This window comes from Zophobas morio, unplaced genomic scaffold, assembly GCF_036711695.1.
Source record: "Zophobas morio isolate AGI-343-1 ecotype UQ-CSIRO unplaced genomic scaffold, CSIRO_AGI_Zmor_V1 ptg000005l, whole genome shotgun sequence".
Lineage (NCBI taxonomy): Eukaryota > Metazoa > Arthropoda > Insecta > Coleoptera > Tenebrionidae > Zophobas > Zophobas morio.
Genome location: NW_026972110.1, coordinates 1,822,750 through 1,848,737, shown reverse-complemented (window position 1 = coordinate 1,848,737; position 25,988 = coordinate 1,822,750). Strand labels below are relative to the sequence as shown.

Below are 25,988 nucleotides of genomic sequence, written 5' to 3'. Positions count from 1 at the left end.
TAATGTCTCGATCAACTTTATTCCAGCAAGGACATCCCTGTCAATTCCGACATGCAATGTAATAACTAATAATTAATAATAAAACACCGAGGTGTACCGTTCTTGAGATTTGATAAATAAAAAATACAATAGGTACCGATAATAGCAGTAAAAGCATAAAAAACAAAAAGTTCTATGCTAGCCAGATTCGAATGCAAGACGAAATTCGCTTAAATGTTCAGTGTTTGAAACCAAACACTCAATGTAATTGCACTAGCATAAAAGGTTGCGGTATAATTTCGATTTTTTTGCGAAAACTTGGATGCCTTGCGAAAAATCTAAAGACCGATTCATAAAGAACAAGTTCAGCAGTTTGTTACATTATAAAATTTAAACCCTACTTCCTATGAAAAATTTTGAGGAGTTGTCATCACGTTGTTGGTGAGGATGATTAGAAAAATTTTGATTAGGGTTTTACTATCTACATGACATTTTTAGCGTACACAATTTGACAACAATCGGTCCAGTAGTTTCGGAGATTAGCTGTATACCTAATAAAAATCCGGACAGACGGCAGACAGACCGACAAACAGGCAGACACGGAAACAGGAGATCTATTTCTTCATTCTCTAGGAGTCATGAAAGGTGAAGAAAACGTAAAAGTAGAAAGTCGGCCGACGGACTCGATTACAACACTTCCTCCGCTTACGCTCGGGAAGTAAAAATATATTCTACAGCTATTTAGAGCACGAGATTGATTTGTTAACACCTGCTTCGTTTACAAGTACATATGTTCCTACATACTTGTTCACAATTAATGTGTAGAAATAATATCATATTAAAAAGATGAAAATACACGTGAGAGATTTGACATAGTTTAGAGGTACGCATTTTATTAATAGGTACCTACATCATGGTTGCCAGCTGCAAAGTCCTGAACAAAGTAAAAAGAGTTGCGAGTGTCAAGAGAGCGTGATAAAATTCGTAACCCTAATTAGGTAAGCACATTTATCTAATGCGTCATAATGCTGTAAATACTAGAGATAAATATACTTCAGAACAAACAAACATGATAAATTATCACACATTTTATTCGTAGGATGTAACTACTTACAACAGTGCAGTTCATTGCCATCTGCCAGTTCAATCGATTGCACGATTCAATGTCGGATTTAAATATTGCCGTTTTAGGGGCTGGTGTTGTAGGACTAACTACAGCTTTTCAGCTGAAAACTGAATTCCGAAATGCGAATATTGACGTAATTTCTGAGAAGTTTAACGAGGAGACTACGAGTCATGTGGCGGCAGGAATTTTTCGTCCAGGCTCTGGTTTCTCGGGACCTACAGAAGAAATTACAGAGTATGTTAAACCAGTCATGAGTCGCGTTTAGTTACAATACAATTAGATTTTTTTTATTGTAGAAAGTGGATTAATGATTCCTATCATTATTGGGATGACATTCGGAATAATTCAGAGGGAGGTGTGGCTGGAATTACTTCAATTTCTGGCTATGTCTTTTCCAGCGAATTTCCTAATATTGTTAGGGTAAGCTTTTGAACCCCATTTATAATGTCAAAACTCAAAACTGAATTTCAATCAAAATATTTTCTTTTGCCAAATCATGTAAAAACTGATCTTGTGCACCCAAATGTTAAAATTTGATGTTAAATTATTTTGTAGTTCTCATTCGCTTCATTCCGATACAACGCTAAAAACATTTCACCTGATTTCAAGTTCTTTTCTTCGTGTTACGAAATATACGGTCTATATTCTTTTTTTCGCCTAATTTACGCCCACCACAAATTACGTTCGAGATTCTATTTTGTTAAAACATTTCGCCAAAATTAAAATTTGAATTAATTCGTACCACAACAAAACGCATACCTTTATTTATCCTTCCACACAAAATAGTAGCACAGAAACTTGAAAAGCCGCGAAAATTTGTAACTTACTCATGATTCATGAGCTGTCAATATTTTGTATGAAATGGCGGAATCCGTTTAAATGCAAAGTGGTCAACCCCAAAGGTGAAAAAGTGAACCTGAATTAAAATGCAAAAATATAGAGGGAATATTTTTATTGATTTCAAAAAGCTGTTAAAAAATTAGTTCTTCTCTGGATGAGGGAAAGGCACGAAGTAAATCCGAAGGACGATATTTTCCCAGCTGCAAAACCTTCTCGTCTTTTCAAAAACAAGATTTCATCTCAACATATAGAGTTTCAAATTTGACATGTCGGGTTTTTTTTAAGGTACTTACTACTGTGTTTTTTTCCAACAAACGTTTTACGTTTCTATACACATGACATAAAAACCAGAGAGCAATTCGTCTATGAGGTATACTTAGCTGAAATTCAAAATTTTACTTAATTTGTTATAACATTCCTTTTACAGGATCAAAGTCAATCGAGGTGAATATCAAATATGTCTGACTGAAATTGATCGATTTAACAGGTCTTTTAGTAAATGTTTTTTGTCCTAGAAATAGTTATTTACATAACAAAGCCATAAAAAAGAAGTTTTTCGGCCGATATGAAGTTTGAGACCGAAATGTAGCCGAGGCCTACAAATCAGATGAGATCGAAAATAGTATATTATTAGCCAAGGTTGCAGAGCCAAGCATTCTAGACCGAGCGCAAATTAGAACCCGAGACGCGCAGCGTCGAGGGCTCTGAAGCGCGAGGTCTAGAAGTGGCTTTGCAACCGTGGTTAATATACTATTTTTTTCACTAGTAGAAACCATAAGACAATAAACTGAAAAAATAAACGTTCAATTTTTTGACGCAATATGAATTTGTTTTGATTTCTAATCAAACTTAATCTAAATCTTCAACACAAAGAAAACCGTTTATACGTGTCGCTGAGTTAATCATTTTACCTTCTACCGTCTACCAACTACCATGCGTATACTCAAGTAATGTTTGTAGCACACATTTGTTCATTTTTTAAGAAATAATCACATCAAATATTGCGTACATAACCTCAATTTTTCTTTTTGAACCGGTGGTCGCAAAAATTGAATTTGCTACCTCTAAATGAGTCGACATTTGCATGCGGCATGGCTGCTAGTGAAAAAAGTTTTTTTTTGGCCAAGTTACACACAACGTTTTTTAGACGACCATACGAATAAATAATATTCGTTAATGACCACGGTTGTAGAATAGATAGGTTGATACACTAGCATACATTTGCATATCTCTGGTCAGCGACGCCAATTGCCGATCGCGTCGCCTGGTTTTTGACGTTTTAGGGACACTGAACTCTATAGGCATCTGTCTATAACCGATGTAATTAATAAAAGAAATCGTACTTATCGACTCCGATCAAATGTCATTTACAAATTTTGTATTAGCCAAATACACTGACGTCATCCGAGGTCACCAAGATGGCAGCGTTTGACAACTAGCCGGTTTTCTCATAAGAGTCAATGCTAATATTTTCGGAATTCATTTAAATTTGAGAGTGTGACAACTGTGTTTTTATGGTTTGGTAAGTTTGTTACAGTTTCTACACTGTGTAGATATCTGTAAAACGCACCATAACGTTTGAATAGGCTTAAAAAATAATGTTTTCCAATGTGATGTACAGGTTAACTTCGCTGCATCTTATATCATTTGTTTTGCAAATTAATTCTTTGTTAATGTACATCAATGTTTTTTAAATACACTAGCATCTTAATATTATAATATTTTGTATTTTAGGAGAAAATGCCTAAATTTTGTGCTGTTGTGGGTTGCGCGAATCGAAGCACCAGAAATGCGGACAAATTTTATTTTCCTTTCCCAGCAATTAGAAACAATAAAGGTAAATATATACAGGATGGGAAAAAAAAGCGGAAGCTTTGGTTAAAAGCCTTGAAACGAGTGGATTTAACGAAGCCAAAGTATTTTAGGTAAACCTGCAGATTTGTCGGATGTGGACCATCCTGATTATGTTCCATCACAAAATTTAGGATATCAAAATAAATCCACTCATAATACTTGTAATTTTGAAAGACACAGTTGTTTAAAAAAAAGAAAACTGAATAAATGCCTCTAGACTTTTGAATGCACGAATTTCATTGTGGGTTATTTTACTTATTCCAAAAATAAAAAAGTTTAGAATGGTATTCATTGTTATGGTAGGGACATGGTCTAAAGACAAATTAAAATCACTTGCACTCATTGTATAAGGATCTCCGCCGTTTAAAATGGTTTAACTTTTGTACATATCTGTTTTTCTCTTTGAAAGAAAGACGTCGTGCATAATCACTTAAATTATCCATACTTTAAAAACAAATCACACACCTTCACTTAAACCCGTCACATTAACCTCAAACGAAAATATTAATTTCCGATTTACCGCTTAAAACACACGGATGTATTTTGGGTGACGAGGAATTCAGACCAAAACAGCGTTCTGTATTTTTATTTTTATTATGTATTTTTAAACTCAAATCGCTAAAAAAAGCACCCTGATACACAGAAAAGATATGAAAGAAGCTATTCACGTGTTTATTTTCTAGATAAATACCTACACTTTTAAATGAAATGCGAAAATGTTAACATTGCCACTTATGGAGTTTCACGGCGCTTGTCAAACGCTGAGTTCCCGCCACAGCGTGACGTCACGTGTTATTGTAAAGCACTTTATTATACAAGCAGACGCATCCGCCATATTGAATCCCAGAATTTTAGTGGGAAATTTGAAATCTAGTAACATTCCAGTTATTATTCCGAGTACGAAACGTCACTGTCAAAAACAATAATTTGCTTAGCCTTTTGTTGTTTAAAGTTCAGATTACAAACATATGTGATTCCTTTTGTTAAATTTTAGCGACGATGAAAAAATTCCGCCATTATAATTTTTCAAAATTAAATATTATTTTATTATATATACACTTTGATTATTGAATTTTTATCATTTTCTATAAATGCGGGTCGCCCGTTTTTCATGGCGGAAAGTGTGTATTGTACGGATTACATTAAAATTTGTAATATGCATAACATATGTATACATTATTTAGCAAAGTGTAGAACTTCAATTTTTTTATCTGTAGTGTAAATATTGCACTAACCTCATAGACTAACCTTTATTTCAAACACGTTGATCTGTCAACTGTGTGTCAAAGATGTGTACCACCCACAAAACAGTAACGACATATCAACATACCAACCTAGGACTCGAAAATCTTACAGCGTAAAAGTTCCTAAGATGCAAACTTTTATTGCTTGCGTCTGCTTGTATTAATATAGTGCTTTATGTTATTGGCTAATTGTTCATAAAGCAATGTAAACGAAAATCCCCAAAATAACTAGAACGATTTCCGCTCGACAAGGTAGAGGCGCTAGCTGTATGTGTCCTTTCCATGGATATAGGGATCGAAAAGAAGCGTCGCCATCCCAAGCCATTAGTGTACAAACCTATCATTATACAACCGTGTTAATGACCACTTAAGTGGTTTTGAGGTTAGAAAATCTTTTTTTAGACCACCATTACAAATCTAATCGTTTTATTTAGAATTAATTTTTTATGTCCCTAATCACGTCTATGAAGATGAAGTGTCATTTTTTTGTACTGAAATATCAAAATTACTTTTATTTTCAAACGTCATATAACTGACACTTATATGACGCTCTTACCGGGGTTTAAGTGTCATTTCTATGACAGCGTGTTTGAGCGGCGTATAACTACTACTTATACTCCGCCGGCGTATAAATACAACATTTATACTCCGCCGGAGTATAAATATGTGAAAATCATAGTGGTTGTCAACCATAGTAACCATGGTAAGTGAAATCAAGGCAATTCCTTAATGAAGCAAGAAGATAGGAAATAATCATTTCAAAAGAAGATTAATCGTTTGAAAATAAAATATTGTATTTCATTCGGAGTTTAAGTGATTTCATGTGACTCGTATGGACTTAATTCGCCTCGCTATCGCTCGGCGTTTAATCGTCCATACTCGCCACATAAAGTATCACTTAAACTCCTAATAAAATAAATATCTATTATGTCCGATTGCTCTATAAACGTTACTTTATTTTATAATTTAGCGGCCGTAATGTGGTACTTTATGGTACTAGTACAATAAAGACAACTTTATTTTACACTTGTTTTTATTACAGTTTTCGTGAATACAATTAAACTTACTAACTAAAATAATCTAGGCATGATCGCAATGTTTAATATGTACAACATAACTACTACCAGAAAACGTATAGTGGATATTTTCCTTGCCGCATTTTACGACTTTTGCTTCTATTACTGCTTCTGCTTTTCCACAACTGAACATATCTTCAGCAACATCTTTTTCCGAAAAATTTTTGCCTAGAATTTTTTCCGCAACGCTAATATTAGCAGTTTCATCCTTCACCTTTCCGCTTCAGAAATGCAATGACACATGGGAATTTACCGATGTCAACTCCTTCACGTAAATTTATGGTTGATCTTGATCTTAGCATGAAATACTTGCTCCATAATGATGAACTTTTATACGAGGAAAGCTCTGTAGTGAAATACACCAAAATACTCTCTTCCGACGTTGATTTGACATTCTTTTTAGAGCACCACTTCCGATAAAGTTTGAAGGTTCTTCGTATAAATGTCTTGATTTTGATGGTAGTAAAGACTCTTTAACACTCCTAGCAATCTCTGTTATCTCACTTTCCGCTTGGTTAGATGTACTAGCTTGCATTTTTCAGCTTTAAACCCAAACGGCACAAATCAAAATAATTTTCACTTGTGTAAACAGACAATGGGTTACTGTAGTAACAATGAAAAAGTAGACTAGATTTTCAGAAATTTATTTTGCAATTGTTTTTCCCTAATTTTTATTTTTTAAAATTATAATAATTGTTGCAATCAGACATAAAGCCTTGTATGTAACGCGTACATAAACTGGCTTTATTGACGCGCCTTTTTTATCGACTCGGTCGCTACGCTCCCTCGTCTACTAAAATCGGCTTGTCAATAAAGACCTGGTTTATGTACTTGTTACATAAATATCTATTTCAATACAGTGTCAACTTAGCCCTGCATTTACCGCCTATGAAAAACAAAAATCCTTACCGATCGGCGGTCGGTAAATGTACTCTACCGCCTTGGAAACAACGCGGGTAACTATTCGAAAACACACGATCGTACAAAAAAGCATTTCAAAGCTCAAGGGAATTTTGTGATTTTTATAAGAAATTAGTTAACTTGTTTTTTTTGCATACATATTATTATTAAGATATTTTTGACAAGTGAATTTATAACATAATAAATTATTATTATTATTATTATTATTAATAATTATTTTTTCTTTTTCTGTGATAGAATTACTATCTTGAAAAACTGGTTCCTCTGTATCGACAAGCAACAGAGGAAGAATTAAAACTTTGCTCTGGAATTTGGAAATATGGCTCCTTTTTTACTACTCTTTTAACTCAGTGTTCTCTGTATCTTCCATGGATTACAGTGAAATTGAAAGCAAAAGGTGTCAGATTCATTTCCAAGAGAATTGAAGGATTTGGCGATATTCAAAATAACTACGACGCGATAATCAACTGCACAGGACTTGGAGCAAAATTTTTGTGTAATGATAAAAAAATCGTTCCTATTAGAGGTCAGGTTATTAAAGTAGAAGCTCCTTGGCTGAAGACTTTCTTTTATGGAAATTATGATACCTATATCATACCAGGAATTGGTTCTGTAACTTTGGGTGGTTGTCGACAGTACGATTCTTATGATATGAACATAAATAAATACGACAGTCTCTCCATAAAGGAAAGATGCGAAACGCTGCTGCCAAGTCTTAAGGGTGCCAAAGTTCTTGGTGAAAGAGTAGGACTTAGACCTCATAGAGATATAGTAAGGGTTGAGAAAGACGTTCAAATTTTTAATGACCGAAAGTTAAAAATCGTGCACAATTATGGACATGGCGGTTATGGAGTTACTACCGCGCCTGGTACATCTATTCATGCAGTAAAACTTGTCAGAGAAATATTTTCAGGTAATAGTAAATTGTAATAATTAGTTTACCTTAGATATTAATAAATACTGCAGTTTTTATTTATCCTATTTTATTTATTACCCTTGCATTCGAAATAGGTTTCAATAAATTTTTATTACATGTTTAATATGGTACTAGCATAAATTAGAGTACAATTTATAAATAAAAAATAACATACGCACTGTTTGCACTGAATAAATTAAATAGTGTGATAACCCAAACTTCCCCCTTTAAATTGACACTTGAAAAGTTTGAAAGGCCCGCAAAAAATTCAAAATTCAAAATTTGACCTTAGCTGTGATCGTCTAACAAAATGGAACCTACGTTGTTTTTTTTTTGAAAAATGGCGGGAAGGCGTTCTTTCATACAACTGAGCATACACTGCGTGCGAGTAGTGAGCGCAAGAAATAATAGACAACATTTTTGGGAGGAGGCTAAAAATGGCACCCCTCTCTAGGAAGAAAAGGAGCTGCGATCAAGGGTGACTCGTGACGTGCCCTCAGGCTGCCCAATGGGGGCCGAATCGCAATCGCTTTTCAGCTCCAAAAAATCCCAGTGGTTTAATTACCCACATATAATATATCGCAAATGAAACACATAAAAATATAAAAGAAAGAGACCACCGCGAGTTGACACACATACACATATGGGAAACCGAACATATGCAAAAACCCTACGTATTTGTTTTTGAATCAATGCAAATATCTGAAAATCACAAATTTAATAGAAACAAAGCAAAATCTGAATTAAAGTAACTGGATGCAACACACAAGTTATTACTGGCGTGTGGCGTCAAATAATAATATAAGCGGAGTTTGGGGCTACCGGTTGCGGCAATAAACAACATTTAAATTCACCATACAATCTTGTGAAATTTTAAACGACAAATAATTCTTAGGTGAGATTAAAATTGAATATCAGATAATTTATACGATGGAAACATTCATCAACAAAATATTTACGAAACAAAACTTAGCAAAGATTTATAAAACAAAAGATCTGATGTGAAATAAACATGTGCAAATAAAAATATTATGTGAGGTTAAAACTGCAGAGAATGAAATTTACGTTCAATTAAAATTATACAACAAGAAAATTACTGAGGTTAAGATTGTGAGATAGAGAAATATTGTATGAAGTGAAAAGTTGCAAAGTTAACAAAATTTACATGAGATTAATACTTGCCACACTTTATCAACGATTCAAACAAGGATTTTACATTATGTCAAATTATGTCATAATCCAAGTGATTGGTTACTTAAAAAAAAACAATTTACTTTGAGTGTTTATAATACCGTGAACTGGTTACCCCAACAAACCACATAAAAAATAAACACAAAAATATCCAATCATCGTTGCGAGGAAAAAGGGTCTCGGTGATGTAAATTTTTACGTTGCGAGGAAATGCCTCGGTGATGTAATCAATCTTTAGCGTTGCGAGGACATGCCTAGGTGATGTAATCAATCTTTACCGTTGTGAGGAAATACTTCGGAGATGTAATGAGGATAACGATGATAACTGCCTAAGGGAAGAAATTATTTTAACCACGCGTCAGTTCACGGTATGAATTAGTTAACTGCCGTAAATGAACTATTAGCAATCTTGTGTGAAGAATTAAGAAGTGTCATAATCTAACACTTCCGTATATACATCCAGAAACCTCATTCGTAATTAAACAAACAAAAGTGTTATCCTGACTAATTAAGTGAATTTCATGAAATCTTCTAGCAAGTGGTTTATTTAAATAATCCTGATTGTTAAATTGTGTTAGCACTAGTTGATGATTAAACTCTTAACATGAACTGTGAATTTACAAACAATGAATCAAATTTACACGTGTTAGCGTCGATCACAAAATCGCATTTTTCCGACTAAAAAGCCGCAAGATTTCATTCACTACACGTGTTGGAGAAAAATAGGCACCGTCGGCGTTACGACTGATTGTCGTTAAACAAAGGCTTCCTCCCTTTTTATTAACTAGCAAACCAACTAATTTAACCTAGCTACTTACAGCGTCTTTTCACCATGCACCCACGACAATTTTTCAACATGCCGCTCTCTTCTCCCAAGCCGCCCTCTCATAACCAACCCTCTAACTAAAACCCCCTAGCGAGCTACCAACTATCAGGAAAAGAACAAAACGTGCACAAGGCCTATGTTTAACGATTTTTTTGTTTGAAATTTTGTTTTCAAATTCAAATTATTCAACTGTGATTTCGCGCCGCTGTTAATTAATTTCAGCGCGACAATTTGATTCAAATTCGGTCACCACAATAGTAATAAATAAATACTCATCACTATACGGACAAGTAGAAGATGAGTTTGGCAGCTTAAAATGGTGTGTTCTGAGAAGGAATCGTCAGCATTGGTTAAAATACAAGTTGTTATTGCCGACGGACTAGAAATGAAGGTAGTCTTGCGCAAGTAGTTTTGTTGGTTCTCTAGGTATACACTATTATTTTCAAAGACATAGTAACTAGTACTACAAATACATTAGTTTTTAACATTTATTCTTTCTTAACGTATAACAATTTCATATAGAATTTCTCTACAAAGAAACAAAACAAAGCCTTAAATTTCTAATGCAAAGTAAGGGTGGGAATTTTCTTTGCCACTGCAATAAAAATTAACGACGGTATATCCGGAAAAGTGAATTCCGGCCTGGTCTATGCGGCAAACCAGTTCTCAGGTGACGATATATCAAAATCATATCAGTTTTTTCGTTGTTTGAATTCATTTTGCATCAATTCGGCCGAATAATGTCAAATTTAACAATGGATAACTGCGATGGAAATATCAAAGATGACCTTGAAATTGTATTTCTGGTTGCGTCTTGAATTTTTTTATGCTTGGAACTTTTCGTCGATAGCCTTGTAATGATTTTTTCCGTAATTTCCGTTCGAAAGAAATTACACTTGTGTTTTACATGTGACCCCTGGACGAACATTTTTCGCTACTTTTTATTAACGTTATTATTTTAACCTTCCAACATGGCTCCACGCAATTTGTTAATTCAAGATTCAAGTGTCAGATGTCAGATATCAGATGTCAAAAGATGTCGTTGTACAAATGTCATATTTTGATCATGTGTTATTAAAGTGGTGAATTGTTTTTACTTTGTTACTTATTAGCCTTCTGCAAACTGTAGAATCCATGGTCTTTTTTTCTTAAAACTACGTTGCACCATATGATTTAGTTCCTGACATTGTTTTTGTAAAAGAAGTAATGATCTGCACTGCATCTGTTTTACTTTGTGTTATCTTATTTTAGGGCTGATAAGGTTGAAATCATGGGAGTACCGAAATTTTTCAGGTATATTAGCGAAAGATATCCTTGTTTAAGCGAATTTGTCAGGGATTATCAGGTACAACATGAGAATATTCACATCATCCACTTTTTATGCAACGTTTCCTTGTAGATACCAGTTTTTGATAACCTTTATTTAGACATGAATGGCATTATACATATGTGTTCACATCCTGATGACAACAATCCTCATTTTCGTATCACAGAGGAGAAGATCTTTGCTGATATTTTTCACTATATTGAAGTTTTGTTTCGAATGATCAAGCCACAAAAGATTTTCTTCATGGCAGTAGATGGTGTAGCTCCCAGGGCAAAAATGAATCAGCAGCGAGGACGCCGTTTTAGATCTGCTAAGGATGCAGAAAAATTAGAAAAAGAGGCTTTAAAAAAAGGAGAAAAGCTGCCAGATGTTGAACGATTTGATTCAAATTGCATAACTCCAGGTACTGCATTCATGGCAAGACTTCATGAACAGCTGAAATATTTTGTTGTGGAGAAAATTTCAACTGACAAAATGTGGAAAAAATGTAAGGTCATTTTATCTGGTCATGAAACGCCAGGAGAAGGTGAACACAAAATTATGGATTATATTAGATACCTTCGAGCTCAACCAGGTTATGATCCGAACACTCGTCATTGTTTGTATGGTTTAGATGCAGATCTTATTATGCTAGGATTGTGTACACATGATCCACACTTCTCACTGTTACGAGAAGAAGTAAAATGCATGCATTCGGTGCAGGCCGTTTTTATTTTGTGAGTTTTTAGGTTAAATTTGCTAAGAAAGCTAAGCGCAGTAATGTTCCTGAAGAAATTAGATTTTACTTGCTGCATTTGTCTTTAATGAGGGAGTACTTAGAATTAGAATTTGCCCCCTTAAAAGAAAAGTTGAAGAATGTACCTACAATGGAGTTTGATATAGAAAAAATTATCGATGACTGGGTATGATCTTTGGATCTTATTAACAATTATGATGTCATTTTTGATATTTCTTTGTAGATACTTATGGGATTCTTAGTTGGCAATGATTTTATTCCAAACTTACCCAATTTGCACATTGCAAATGGTGCATTGCCAGTACTTTATGAAGCATACATTGATGTGTTGCCAACTCTCAATGGTGAGTTATCATGTTGTTTAATGAACGTACAAAGAAATAGAGTCTTTTAATTTTAGGTTACATCAATGAAGCAGGTACTTTAAATTTAGAGCGATTTGAGAAGTTTATGAAGAAACTGGCAAATATTGATCAGAAGAATTTTGAAGAAACTCAAGATGATTTGTTGTACATGGAAAGAAAAACTGGAAGAAAACAAACATTTCACACACCAGTTCAGGTCAGTACCATTTTGTGTTTAATATATAAAATATAAATAGATAATTTTTGTTCAGCCATAGTGGTATTTTAATATGCATACATTAAGAACCATTTTAAAAATATTGGAGACTGTTAATATAGTAGTTGCAGCGAAGAAAGATCCAAAACATACCTGTACTTTAATGTGACAGTTTTGCAGACTAAGCCTATGTTAAAAACTAAGGGTGCTACAGGGAAACTACAAAGTAGTTGTTCAATCAATTCAGTTGTATTATAAGAAACGATTTTAAACAAGAATTAGAAAAATGTGGGAATTCATTAATACCTGAAAATTGCTTTCCCCACTCAGTCATTATGAAAATGTTGTCAGTACTATAGGAAAATTATGAAATTAAATGGTAAAAACAATTTTTACAGCAGTATTTGATATACGTTATGAGACTGGTTAAAAGCGCAAGTGTAGGATAAGCCAAGATTTCGATTTTTACATGTTTTCATTTATTTTTTCAGTAAAAGTAGTAAAACTACATATATTCTTAATAAAAAAATGTACATGATGATTAGAACTATAATAGAAATTTAAAGTTTTTCAACTTTTTAAATGTTAAATATGCATTATTTTTTTATAAAGTTTGTTTTTCTCTGCACTGAGTTATTAAACTATTTGCTTTTAAGTGGTAATTGTGGCCAAGTAATGCATAATATAGTCATTAAACATGGAGGTAATATGACAGACAGGCGGGAGCATCCCTCATTTAACCAACGTTAAAGAAACGCCAGCAAAAGAGTTCCATGCAAGAGCCATTTATGACCCTTTCCGTACTACATCGGAAGCGATCGGTTGTCAACAGAGGATCAGAGGCGGTGTACTTTGGTTACGAATGTGTTCACAGGTAGCAAATAGTAAACGAATTTGACATCTTACCTTTAACATCGATTAAATAAATATATGTATTTAATCAATGCCATTGACTTGCTGCATGTTAATTCTCGTATCGTATGTCCAGCCTCTGGACAAGCGCTTTCGAGCACGCTACTGGAACAATCAGTTTCTTGGAGGAGCTGGAAGAACCATTTATGATCTCAGTCAAAAGCGCGGTTTCAGGCGCTTTTTCAAACTATCTTCCCTCCTCTTATTCTGCCCTCATGTTATTAATTTATGATATTTGCTCCAAAATTTTAATAATGACATTACTCAAAATTTGTCTATTAGTCTCTTCAAAAAAAAAAAAAACATTAAAATTTCGTTAGACTTTTATTTTTTCCTTCCTTTTAGAAGGTTAATGACGTTAATTTACTAAACTTTTGTAAGATACTTTCGCATGAGTTTTATACATACAAGACGCACTTCTTTCATCGTTTATCTTCTAAGGCAATGTGAAGCAATGAACTCATTTCCTGGTTTCTAAAAATTTTCAGTTGAAGTGTATGTTATCCATACGATGTATTTTTTTGGTATGAGTGGTTGTCCGTAAATGACAGTATTGCCACTTGGAAAAGTGAAAATGGACAGCCTTTTCAGTGGTTCCACCACGAAATGTTCTTTGTGTTAGGAAAATGAAAACGTATTGTTGTTTTAATTTTGACAGGATATATACCGTTCCAAAAGATGAAGTACGTACATAAGTGAATGCTACCTGACGGTATTATTTATTAGGGATTATTTGTAGTGCCATCATTGGCCCTCTTTGTGAAACTGTTCAATAGGTTTTTACTCACTATCGTACAAATTGATCCGAATTAAATAGAATAATTGTTAAGGCGGGAAGAAGAACGTTTACAGTCATGAAACATTTCCTTTAGTGAGCAAAACTAAACAAGTGAAAAAGTATCTAACTTAACGAATAAAAAATAAATAAATTGAACTTGAATGTTAAAAATAAGGTGCGCAACCATAAAACGCGAACAATTCGAGTATCTACTGATAAGTGATAAGACACTTTTCATTTAACATTTTGATTATAAGTTATAACATACAGATCGTGAGAGGTGACTAAAAATCATATATTTTTAAAAAAGTACCATAAAAGTGTTTTAATATGCATACGTTTCTTTTTAGTCCAAACCAATAATAAGTGATAGTCCTGAGAATAACTGTCCCAAAGAGACCAATAAGGATCCTAAATTAGCAGCACTTATAGCAGAAACTGACGAATGGGTGAGTTATCTTTGTGACTATGTATCACACACAACTTATTTTTTAACTTTTGTTAGGATTGTACCTCTGAAGACGAGTCAGACAAATTGAGTTCTTCAAATGAAGATGAAGCGTTTAAGAGTTTCAAAGATGAATACTATAGAAATAAACTAGAATTTCAAAAAGTGACACCGTAAATTATTATCGAACGAATATTGTTGGTATTTCATGAAATTTATTTCAGGGAGGTAATGCGAGAACAAGCTGAAGGATACGTCCGTGCCATTCAGTGGAATTTAAATTATTACTATAACGGAGTTTGTTCTTGGTCGTGGTTTTACCCTCACCATTATTCACCGTATATCTCTGACGTTAAAGGTTTTGCCAATTTAAAAATTGATTTTGAACTTGGAAAACCATTTAAGCCTTATGAACAATTATTAGCTGTTCTTCCCACTGCCAGCAAAAACCTTTTACCTAAATGTTACCATCATTTAATGACTGAAGAAAATTCCATCATTAAAGGTTATTATCCTGAAGAATTTCAGACTGATTTAAACGGAAAACGACAAGAGTGGGAAGCGGTTGTGTTAGTGCCTTTTATCGACGAAGAGGTTCTTTTAGAAGCTATGAAACCTTGTAATAAACTTTTAAGTATCGAGGAAGTTAAACGAAATCAGCATGGACCAATGCTGGTGTATGAATATACTGACGACGATTTAGGGGTTTATGAAGCACCAAGTTATTTTCCAAGTGTTCAAAATCAAGCTCGCTGCATACCAGTCGATATGGAAGAAATTAGAGTTCCCAAAGAAAAACTGATCAAAGGGGCATATCCTGGAGCTTGTTTTGATGTTTTCTATCCTGGTTTTCCAACGTTGAAGCATTTACGGTATACAGCTGAATTTAAAAAGGCCAAAATTAAGGTATTTGAAATGCCCAGCCGAAATGATAATATGATATTGAAAATCATGCCAAATGAGCAATATTTTGTTGACGAGTCAGTTCCGATTGATCTTTTAGGAAACACGGTGTGGGTAGGTTGGCCCCATCTGGTCGAAGCCAAGTCAGTTTTATTTTCATCATTTATGTATCCAGCTACATTTTCATTTTTGCAGAGTTGTGGCAGTTTCCAATAAAAAACAAAAATATATTTTTTGTAAAAACGAAAGCAGGGGATATAAGATTGAAAATCAAGTATTATTTGATAGTGAATTAGAAGGGATATCGCATTAGTGAGTTTAATTTGTTTTTTTTTTTTTTTAATTTTAAACATATTTTTAGCTACAGAGATCGCATGGGAATAGAGTTAGGAAAGACCAATATTCTTGTACATGTTCAACTCATGACGGGGCGAAAATACGTATTTACTTCTGGAAGAAGGGTAACTTTGGAAAAACAATTTTCAAAAATTACATCTGCGTATCCACTGCAAAGTACTGTTGTTGATATTAAGGTTCATGATGAATATCAGTCAGCATATACAGATATTGCTGATGTTTTTCCTAACGGAAGTTTCTGCTTTTCTCTTACATGCCCCCACTATGGTTCACAGGGCATTGTAATATTCACTAGTTTTCTTAAAATTCTCTATATTATTGTACAATTTACAGGTTATTGAAACAGGAAGTAATCAAGTGAAGGTATCGTTATCTCTTGTTGGAGAACCCAACTTTTTAACGGCTCAAGAAATAGACGAAAAGTTAAAAAATAGTTACTTATCTTTGACAAGTGCTGCGAGTCAATTGTCTATATCGAATTATGTATTTTCAAGAATCACTGGCTCTTTATTTGTCTCAACAAGAACTCTAGACGGTTCTCTCAAATCTGTTAATGTGGGACTAGATTTAAAATTTAATAAGAAGAATCAAGAAACACCAGGATACACAAGAAAGCTTGAAAACACATGGTATTACACTGAAAAAGCCGTAGACCTTGTCAGAAGATACTATGACAAATTTCCAGAAATTATTGATTTTCTTTATGATAGAGGAAACGAAGACCTTGCCTCTGACATGATATTTGAGGATGGGTATGTGTTTAAAACAGTGAGATTTTTTTTAGTTTCGGAAACTATAATATCTACTTGTTTCTGTCTTGGTACAATTCACCGCCGATTCTTTGCCCTATTTTTTTAGTCAGACCCATTTGATATTTTTTTAGCCATGTAAAGTTGTGAAGGAAAAACATTTTTTGCAAAAATTAAGTTATTTAAGGATTAAGGATAATACATTTTTTAGATAAAATTATTTATCCATATTACTTTGTTCTACGTAATGAACTTAGTATAGTTTTTACGTGGCCACAGTGTAATGAGTAAATGATATAAAAAGTTTCGACTGGATATACTTGTAAAAAACATTGAAGAGAAAAATTATTTCAATTTCAGAAAGCTTTTATTAATCTATTTTAGAATTATAATCTTGTTTATAAGCACCCAAATGCGGGCATAAATTGCCTTTATGACACAAACCAGTCAAAAATTGCTAAACAAGGATTGAGTATTCATTTACATTAATTAATTCAAATAAGCTTTGATATTCAACATTTTTATTAAAGTTGGAAAAATAATATTTCTTAAAATCATTCCCTGGCCGACTTCAAATTCTTCTAAAATTTCTTTTGAATAAACGTTTTGCGCTTCTTCAGTTTGCATTTTGAAAATCGAATTATTTAACAAATAAACAACGTGGTATCCATTAACAACATCAAAATAATAACCAGCCATGCATTAAAGTTCGCATTGGCACAATTCACACATTCTTGCCGGAAATACCTACTCAATATGTCGTTAAAAATTTTTAGAAACTAAAATAGAATAAAACGTTATATGTGGGCAATTCCATCGTTACTTACGCTAAAATCGTAAGGAACTCTGCATAGTTTTTTTATTTTAAACTTTCCTCATAAGTGCTTTTCACTTTTATTTTTTAACATAATCGTAGAGATTTGTTTTCTCTTTTTTCTCAATAATTTGATAGTCTCATTTAATTTAGTCAAAATTTAATTAAAAATTTGCGTTACTTACGTAAAACCTTTGAACCTGTCTTCTGTAGAGTTGATAATAAATTTTGTCCATTTTCTATGGAATTGTGAATTATCATACAAAAACAGTTATATTGATAAAAAAATTAATTTTCGGGTGTTCAGAAACCGAGAAGAAGTTTATTTTTTATTATGTCTGAAAAGAGAAAAAATTGCGTTACTTACACGATGTCATCGTTTCTTGTGAATATTAGCTGTCACGGAAGTAAGAAAAATTGCAAATGTGTGTTTTAAACAAAGAAAACGTTGGTCGAAGGTTGTTTGGACAGAACTTCCCTCGCCCATGAAGTACAATGAAACATATCCAGCATTTTCAAAAAATTATAAAATTTGATTTTGCAAATTTTATTTTTTGATGAGAACCTCTTCTATAGGTTGAAATAAACAAATGTATGTAAAGTTAAAGTAAAAGGATCAAATGCTAAAAGAAAAAATATTCAAACTTACCGAATTTACAATTTATTTACTTGATGACGACATTACCATCATTAGAAATTTTCATTTGTTTGCCTTCATTTTGGCTTTTCTCGCTTTTCCCCTTTTTATTTTCGTAGTATCTTAACTTTTTTTATCGCAATGTTTTTTTTTCTTTGTGCAGCTTATGTTTGCCCTATATTCCTGGTGATACTTTCGGTTGGTTGATTTTAAGTATTCTGATTGTCCAGTCTCTTTAATTTTTGTTAGTGTTTTCTTACTGTTTCAGTGGATATTAAAGGCATTTTGACCACAAAATCAAAATTTTAATTAACACAGCAAAATCGAATTATTGGTAGATTCACAGCCGTCAAGACTAATTTATTTAATTTCAAAGCTAAGCCACCGAAAGAAAATAATCCCGTTTCGCGTAAGTAACGCTGCGATTTTTTTATAATAATCACAAGGCAATTTCAATAAAAGTACAATGAAAGTAGAGAGCGAGAACGAGAAAAAGAGATAATGTAACCTGATTTGCAATTATTTTTAATATCTACGAATACCATGAAAATTAGTCCCTTATCGTTATTTACACCAATTATCATAAGAAGAAAGAAGTGTAATATTTTTTTAAAGATGATGTTGAGATAAGTATTGATTGTACATTGTCAATAAAGGTACACTCTTTACGGCCGTGCTTCATATTGTAAGTGAATCATAATACTTACTTTGCTTCTAGCAATGTTAAAGAAGATATAATATCTATCATTTTTTTAAACAATTTTATTATTCCTCAATAAGAAGAAATTTTTACTGCGGGTGTTATGGTAAAAGTAAATGTATACCAGTCAAATTTAAAGTTTTTAGGATTACTAATTATAACATTTAGATTAATTTAACAATTTTCAAAAAAATGTGCTGAGGTTGACATTTTCGTGGAATTGCCCATGTCCACGGGCATAATTGTCGATTGTGGCCCTCGGAAAATTAAAAGCCCTCCTTCGTCAGGCTTTAAACATTCCCTCGTGCCATAATCTCCTTAATTATGCCCTTAATACATAAATAACTATTTACAATGGCTGTGGTATTTATGTAGTTTGTAACACTACCAGTAGTGTTTTTATTTTATTGTGCCGTGCATTTTTGTCTATAACTGCTTTTGATATTTGGTGTGGTAGGGGTGATGAAAAAGTAAGAAGTATCCAAGTTTGGTTAAAAACTCTGCCAACATACAACATTGAAAGACGGGTATGTGGTACCGTAATACTGGAACCAGAAGTAGTGGCAGAGATTGAAAACATTGTTGATCAGTTTGAAGAAACCCCAAAGGATTTTGTTATGCAAGTGAAACCTCAGCTGCTATATAAAGTAAATTTTTAATTATTGTTTATCAGAAGATGGAAAAAGGGCAAAATGTATTTTTTTAGTTGTAATTAAACGGCCATTACTGTCATAAATTTTAAATTCTGTAAATTACAGTCAAATGATATAATTTTACACTCCTAACACTTACAGGAAATTATTATATTTTAACGACGCTGTATTTAAAAATTTATTTATACCACCTTCCGCCGGTTTGTGTTCTTAAACTCGATGAATTTTTTCAAATTAACGCGTCAGATTAAGTCCGATTTATTTCAAATAATTCTGAATTCCCAAAAATAGTGCTTTGTAAAATGCATTAAATTTGAAGTGGAACAGTGTGATTCAAGTTTTTGTTAAGAGTTTGGGCAGGATCAACATACTAATGAACGATGAAAACACTTTTCAGATTTGTAATTGAGCTTAATTTCTAATATGATTCATTTAGTATACGAAAATCATTACAAGAATCATTTGTGTATTTAGCAGTGCAATCAGAAGTGGGAGTTACAGATATCAGTATAATTAAAAACTATCAACAACGTATATGCGACTATAAAAAGTGTACAGTGTAGATGTTTCAGACATAATACATCTCGTATCTCTGGTTAACATCATTGTTCAATACACAAATACGATAATGACATGGCAGTTGTTTTTTTTTTTTCAGGTGATATCTGTTGATATTTTGCAACAAATACATTGCCCTTTTTCTGAACTGTAGTAATTTTAACAAAAATTTTGAATATCTGGTAAAGGTACTATCATTTTACAGCCGGAAATTCAAATGGGAACTTTAGCTCCGGATCCTCTGTCTACAACCAAATTATTCGATCGAATTGTTAATGTAAGGGAAGGTTTTACTGTGCCTTTAGGACTAAAAGGCACAGTAATTGGAGTTCATAAATCAGCTAGTTCTCTTAAAACCGAGGATGAAATGTATGATGTTGTATTTGACAAAGTTTTTGCTGGTGGTTTAGCATTAAATTGTTCGGAGTATAAAGGTTACCGTTTGCCAAAGAGTTCTTTTATTAATCTAACCCACGGAAAAAGACAGATGGAACAGAAAATGGGTATTCCAGGTATAATATAATCTTTGCATTGTTTTTGTTGTAAATTGGCTCCTAATTACAGGAACTTTACGAGCATTGGCTAAGGAACATCATTCTGTAAGCAGTTTCAACGGTGGTACTTCTAATTCGGAAAGTATTAGTCCCAGAAAACAAAACTCGGCATTTGCATCCTTTAATAAAACACCACTGCTTTTGCCAGCACCTTCACAAAACAAAAGTCAATGTGGTTCAGCGCAAATTCATTCCAAACAATACCAACAGTTAAATCCATCTCATGGTCAACAAAAAAGTAAAAACACATTTTATTACATGGCAGATTTCACTCAAACAGTTGTTGATTCGAAAGTTAACAAAGAAAATTCGATGTTGCAGGTATAGTTATTTTTCCATCTTTTTTCTTTTTTTTTTTATTTATTGGTATGTATTTTAGAAGAATGACGATAGTGTCAATGTACAAAGTAAACAGCAAATTAGTAAAGGACCCCAGAGTTTATCTCAAAAGCCAATTAATTCAAGAGTAAGGTGTTTTTTTTTGTGTTAGAAACATTTATTGACAAGATATTTTAGCCAAAAAGTGAAGTGAACACTGATTTCTTAAAACGAATCTTAAACATCCAAAGTAATTCAAACACAAATAAACCACATGTTCAAAATAGTACAAACCAGTCAAAATCTTACGTTGCCCCACGAACTGATACAGCACGAAGTTATTCCCGAAATTCCAGTAAGAGAGAACACGGCACAGTAAGTGATAAACGAAAACAAATTTTTATGATTTAGCAGAGTAATTTTAACGAAATTTTAGAATTCTACAAGTGCTACTGCGAGTTTGTTGAGTTATTATCAGTCAAATTTATTGGGATGCCCTCGTTATACATATCTTGAAGACGAAGATGGATTCATCGCTCAAGTAGCTTTACCTAATGGAAAAGTTATCAGCGGCAAACCTGCAAGGACGAGAGAGGAAGCAAGTGAAAATGTCGCCATGGACACATTGGCCATATTACAGGTTAAAAGATAATATTTTTTATGCAGGTGACACCTAGTAATATTTATTTTAGACATCTAGATCATCGAAAGACGGGCTTCCTTCAAAATTTCCTGTACCACCAACAAAGTGGGTTCAAGATAAACAATCACAAAATAAACTACCGTCACAAATTTTTATAAACAAATCACACCAAGTTCAGGTATTTTTTTCCATTGGTCACTAATGATTTATTCATAGTTTTTAAAAACAAGCTTAGATACGACGTGTTTTACCACTATTAAAAAGAACCGCGAGTTATACGTTGCAGTATCCTTGCATTACATTGTTGAGTGGCGAACAGTTTGAACGTTTATGAAAGTAAATTCTTTTCAAATTTTGAATAATACCTCTGCCTTTGTTATCCAAATGATAAGTTTGACACTTGGTATATGCCAAGTGAAATCTAAAATTTTCAAGTTGATTCTCGTGAATTCATGAGCTACTTTAAACATTTTTACTTCCCGAGCGTAAGCAAAGGAAGTATTGTAATCGAGTCCGTCGGTCGACTCTCTACTTTTACGTTTTCTCGATCTTTCATGACCCCTAGAAGACGAAGAAATAGGTCTCCCATTTCCGTCTGTCTGTCCGTCTGTCCGTCTGCCGTCCCGGATTTTTATTAGATAGATAATCTCCGAAAGTACTGGACCGATTGTTGTGAAATTTTGTACTTATATTAGGAATATCATGTAGATGGTAAAACGCTAACCAAAATTTGTCTAATCATCCCCACCACTAATGCGATGACGTCACTTCAAAATTGTACATAGTAAATGGGTCTTAAATTGTATAAAATAACATAGTCCTACACATGTAGTTTACGACTCCGAATTCAGTTTTTACCCGAAACGTCCAGATTTTTGGAAAAAAAATCAAAATCATAAAACAACATTTAGCAATTTAATTTTGAATCTGTTAACCCGAATGTTTTAAAATGTTGCAGATGTTTTAAGGCTCTAAAGAGCATCATAAATCTTTAGTCAAAATATATTTGGTTATCCCCTCCAAAAACTTGATGACGTCAGCTCAAAAGTTTGCCGAATAAATCCTATCTGAAATGTACAAAATATGATGCGTCTGTACTTGTGATATATCACTCCATTCATATTTTTTGGATTTGCATATACAGGGTGACTCAAAAAAATTAATGAATGCGCAAAATTTATTTTACTGATTTACTCAGGAACTACAAAACCGAATGCTTTGAAATCTTGAAGATGTTTTAAAATTATCATGAGCATGGTAAATTTTTGATCAAAATGTATTTGGTCGTACCCTCCTAAAAAATTTATGACGTCACCACAAAATTTTGCTGAATAAATCCTATCTAAAATGTACAAAATATGGTGAGTCTCTTCTTGTCATTTATCATTCCATTCAAATTTTTTCGATTTGCATATACAGGGTGACTCAAAAAAATTAATGAATGCGTCAATTTATTTTATTGATTTAATCAGGAATTACAGAACCGAATGCTGTGAAATCTTGGAGATACTTTAAAGTTATCATAAGCATGGTAAATTTTTTATCAAAATTTATTTGCTCGTCCCCCCCTAAAAAAATTGATGACGTCACGCTAAAATTTGGTAAATAAATCCTATCTAAAATGTGAAAAATATGATGAGTCTGTACTTGTGATTTATCATTCCATTCATATTTTTTCGATTTGTATATACAGGGTGACTGAAAAAAATTAATGAATGCGTCAGTTTATTTTATTGATTTAATCAGGAATTACAGAACCGAATGCTTTAAAATCTTGGAGATGTTTTAAAGTTATCATAAGCACGGTAAATTTTTTATCAAAATGTATTTGCTCTTCCCCACTAAAAAATTGATGACGTCACTCCAAAATTTTGCTGAATAAATCCTATGTAAAATGTACAAAATATGATGAGTCTGTACTTGTGATTTATCATTCCAATCGTATTTTTTGGATTTGCATATACAGGGTGTCTCAAAAAAATTAATGAATGCATGAATTTATTTTATTGGTTTAACCAGGATTTACAGAACCGAATGCTTTGAAATCTTGGAGATGTTTTAAAGTTATTATAAGCATGGTAAATTTTTTATCAAAATATATTTGCTCATCCTCCCTAAAAAATAGATGACGTCACCCCAAAATTTTGCTGAATAAATCCTGTCTAAAATGTACAAAATATGATGAGTCTGTACTTGTGATTTATCATTCCATTCATATTTTTGGATTTGCATATACAGGGTGACTCAAAAAAAAAAATGAATGCGTGAATTTATTTTATCGATTTAATCAGGCATTACAAAACCGAATGCTTTGAAATCTTGGAGATATTTTAAAGTTATTATAAGCATGGTAAACTTTTGTTCAAAATGTATTTGTTCATCCCTCCTAAAAAAATTGATGACGTCACCCTTAAATTTTGCTGAATAAATCCTATCTAAAATGCAAAAAATATGATGAGTTTGTACTTGTGATTTATCATTCCATTCATATTTTTTAGATTTTCTTAAGAGGTGGCTCAAAAAAATTAATGAAGTCAATTTATTTTATTGATTATATTAAAGGCAACACTTATTATTAGTATTACATTGGACCAACCCAATTTGGTAGACACAAAATTTTTTAAAGTAAAAACTCGGTTGAAACATAAGGGTAGCACGCTTATTTACATCGACTTTAACATTACAGACGTGCATTTGTTTTGTGCGCTGACTATAGGTTCCGCGAATGTGGAATAGACATGTTTATAATCAACCAATTGTGAATTTCACCGTCAAAAATAAAAATAAAACCCAATGTTTTATATAATAAGCGGAAGTCGAAGCAATAAAACCGATGGTCGTTTTGTTTACAGTTTCTCTGTTTGACTCTCACGTATGCTGTTACGCTTGTCATCTTAAATTAAAAATGTTTATACATAAACGATTTTCAGTTGCCGTATACGTGAGTAAATTGTTTCGTTATTTTATTGATTATAAAAAATCAATATTCAAAACGACCCAATTCATTTTTCCGAAAATTTGGGAATACAATAATTTTATTCTTAGTATTACACTACATCTATCCCAACTGATATACGTGTCGTTGCAAAAATGTTGATGACGTCATCGCAATTTTTTTTAAATTCCCACTACAAAAATGTAATGAGAAAAAACACAATAGCCATGCAGTCGTCAAGTTTCCGACAGCGAGGGAAGTACTGTCTAAACTCTTTAGACCAATTTTTTTCATATCAAAGTTAAGCATCGTGCGCGTAGTTTACGCATATGTTATATTTCGTTTATTCAAAAGCAGATTCAAAATAAATCAAGGTGAGCATACGCATACGCTCGTGCCTGCAAACTTCGAAATCGTGTGTAATAAGCTTTTTACTACTCTTGCTATGTAATATACTATTACAGTCTTAATATACCGTATGTAATATGTGTTTTACATATGTTATTAGATGAAACAGCATCAAAGGGGGCCCCAGAATTGGACGGATTATGACAGGAAAGAAATAGAACCCAAGAGTTACGGTTATGCACAACACAGTTCAAGACTTAGTACAAACACTAATAATACTCCTAATTTTGTACCTCTTCAAGCTTTAAAGAAGAAACAAGTGAATAGGACTGCAACAAATCCAAATAAAATACACAGCACTAATTCACATTATGTAAAAGATGACCAAAGTGGTATGCTGAATTCAACGGTACAAGCTATGGACTTTTCTAAGGTAGTACCCAAAACATAAAAAATATTGATTTAACTTTTCAAATAGGGACCTGGAGCGGAGAACAGACAAAGATACGAAAAACCACGGAGATACAGGAAAACCAGAATTGCAGCGAATTTTAATAAGTAGATTCTTTTTTTTTTCGTGTGTTTATACAACAGTTTGACAAATTTTATTTTTATGTCAATTAATTCTTACAAACAATCTAGATCTAGTTCTATAGTTGTAGGAGTTACAGCTTAAGAATAAATATTACAAAAAAAATAACCTTAATTAAATAAACACTAAATTTGTTGATAGATATTAATAAAGGGTATTATGTGCTTACATGCAAGGAGATTCAAAATCAGTAATATATACATACATTTTTTTGCTTCAGTTTGTATTGTTTTGACTGATACTGTGTAATTCTTCCACTTCGCAGGATATTTGTATGGAAATTAAGTGCTTTGCATTTTTATTTTATTAAAAACTTGTGCTTCGTTTATGTGAAAATTAGAATGAAGTTATAACTATTTTTTGTAGAATGTGAAATAACTTTGGATTTTAGTATAAAGAGTTCATTAACGGAGTGTATAGACTCAAAACAAAAACTCTTATAACTGTAGAAAACTAGTCTAGAATTTTTTCTAAGTGTATTAGTAGCAGTAT

General features: G+C 32.8%; 2 protein-coding genes and 1 long non-coding RNA gene across 5 annotated transcripts; all 3 read left to right on the top strand.

Annotated features, from left to right (window-relative positions):
- Positions 1-743: 743 nt before the first annotated feature.
- On the top strand, positions 744-8,012 carry LOC135121262 (D-aspartate oxidase). 2 transcript variants are annotated; one of them, XM_064045586.1, is made up of 5 exons: positions 744-763; positions 882-977; positions 1,079-1,339; positions 1,402-1,525; positions 7,278-8,012. In XM_064045586.1, exons 3-5 carry the CDS (start codon positions 1,143-1,145, stop codon positions 7,968-7,970), a joined length of 1,014 nt encoding a protein of 337 aa, XP_063901656.1. In that variant the 5' UTR covers positions 744-763; positions 882-977; positions 1,079-1,142; the 3' UTR covers positions 7,971-8,012. The 2 variants fall into 2 exon arrangements, with proteins under 2 accessions (XP_063901656.1, XP_063901647.1); XM_064045577.1 differs by lacking the exon at positions 744-763 and having other exon boundaries at positions 815-977.
- On the top strand, positions 1,532-4,025 carry LOC135121356 (uncharacterized). Its single transcript, XR_010278942.1, has 3 exons — positions 1,532-3,467; positions 3,680-3,782; positions 3,863-4,025. It is a non-coding gene; the product is annotated as an uncharacterized LOC135121356 (long non-coding RNA).
- Positions 8,013-11,048: 3,036 nt separating the features above from the next.
- Positions 11,049-25,974, top strand: LOC135121115 (5'-3' exoribonuclease 1). Of its 2 annotated transcripts, none has more exons than XM_064045438.1 (21): positions 11,049-11,167; positions 11,225-11,318; positions 11,373-11,978; positions 12,029-12,202; positions 12,260-12,380; positions 12,437-12,597; positions 14,638-14,736; positions 14,793-14,908; positions 14,960-15,781; positions 15,834-15,950; positions 16,000-16,276; positions 16,329-16,747; positions 19,353-19,542; positions 20,312-20,618; positions 20,671-20,981; positions 21,043-21,126; positions 21,177-21,353; positions 21,415-21,618; positions 21,671-21,799; positions 25,065-25,337; positions 25,383-25,974. In XM_064045438.1, exons 2-21 carry the CDS (start codon positions 11,244-11,246, stop codon positions 25,464-25,466), a joined length of 4,746 nt encoding a protein of 1,581 aa, XP_063901508.1. In that variant the 5' UTR covers positions 11,049-11,167; positions 11,225-11,243; the 3' UTR covers positions 25,467-25,974. The 2 variants fall into 2 exon arrangements, with proteins under 2 accessions (XP_063901508.1, XP_063901504.1); XM_064045434.1 differs by having other exon boundaries at positions 11,050-11,167; positions 21,040-21,126; positions 25,383-25,972.
- The last annotated feature ends 14 nt before the right edge of the window (positions 25,975-25,988 follow it).

Excerpts from the sequence above, each read along its gene's own strand:
- LOC135121262 (XM_064045586.1), top strand. The coding sequence starts at position 1,143 with ATGTCGGATTTAAATATTGCCGTTTTAGGGGCTGGTGTTGTAGGACTA. Across the intron at positions 1,340-1,401 it reads CCTACAGAAGAAATTACAGA|AAAGTGGATTAATGATTCCT; the intron begins GTATGTTAAACC and ends TTTTTATTGTAG. Across the intron at positions 1,526-7,277 it reads AATTTCCTAATATTGTTAGG|AATTACTATCTTGAAAAACT; the intron begins GTAAGCTTTTGA and ends TTTCTGTGATAG.
- LOC135121115 (XM_064045434.1), top strand. The coding sequence starts at position 11,244 with ATGGGAGTACCGAAATTTTTCAGGTATATTAGCGAAAGATATCCTTGT. Across the intron at positions 20,619-20,670 it reads ACAGAAAATGGGTATTCCAG|GAACTTTACGAGCATTGGCT; the intron begins GTATAATATAAT and ends TCCTAATTACAG. Across the intron at positions 25,338-25,382 it reads AAGCTATGGACTTTTCTAAG|GGACCTGGAGCGGAGAACAG; the intron begins GTAGTACCCAAA and ends CTTTTCAAATAG.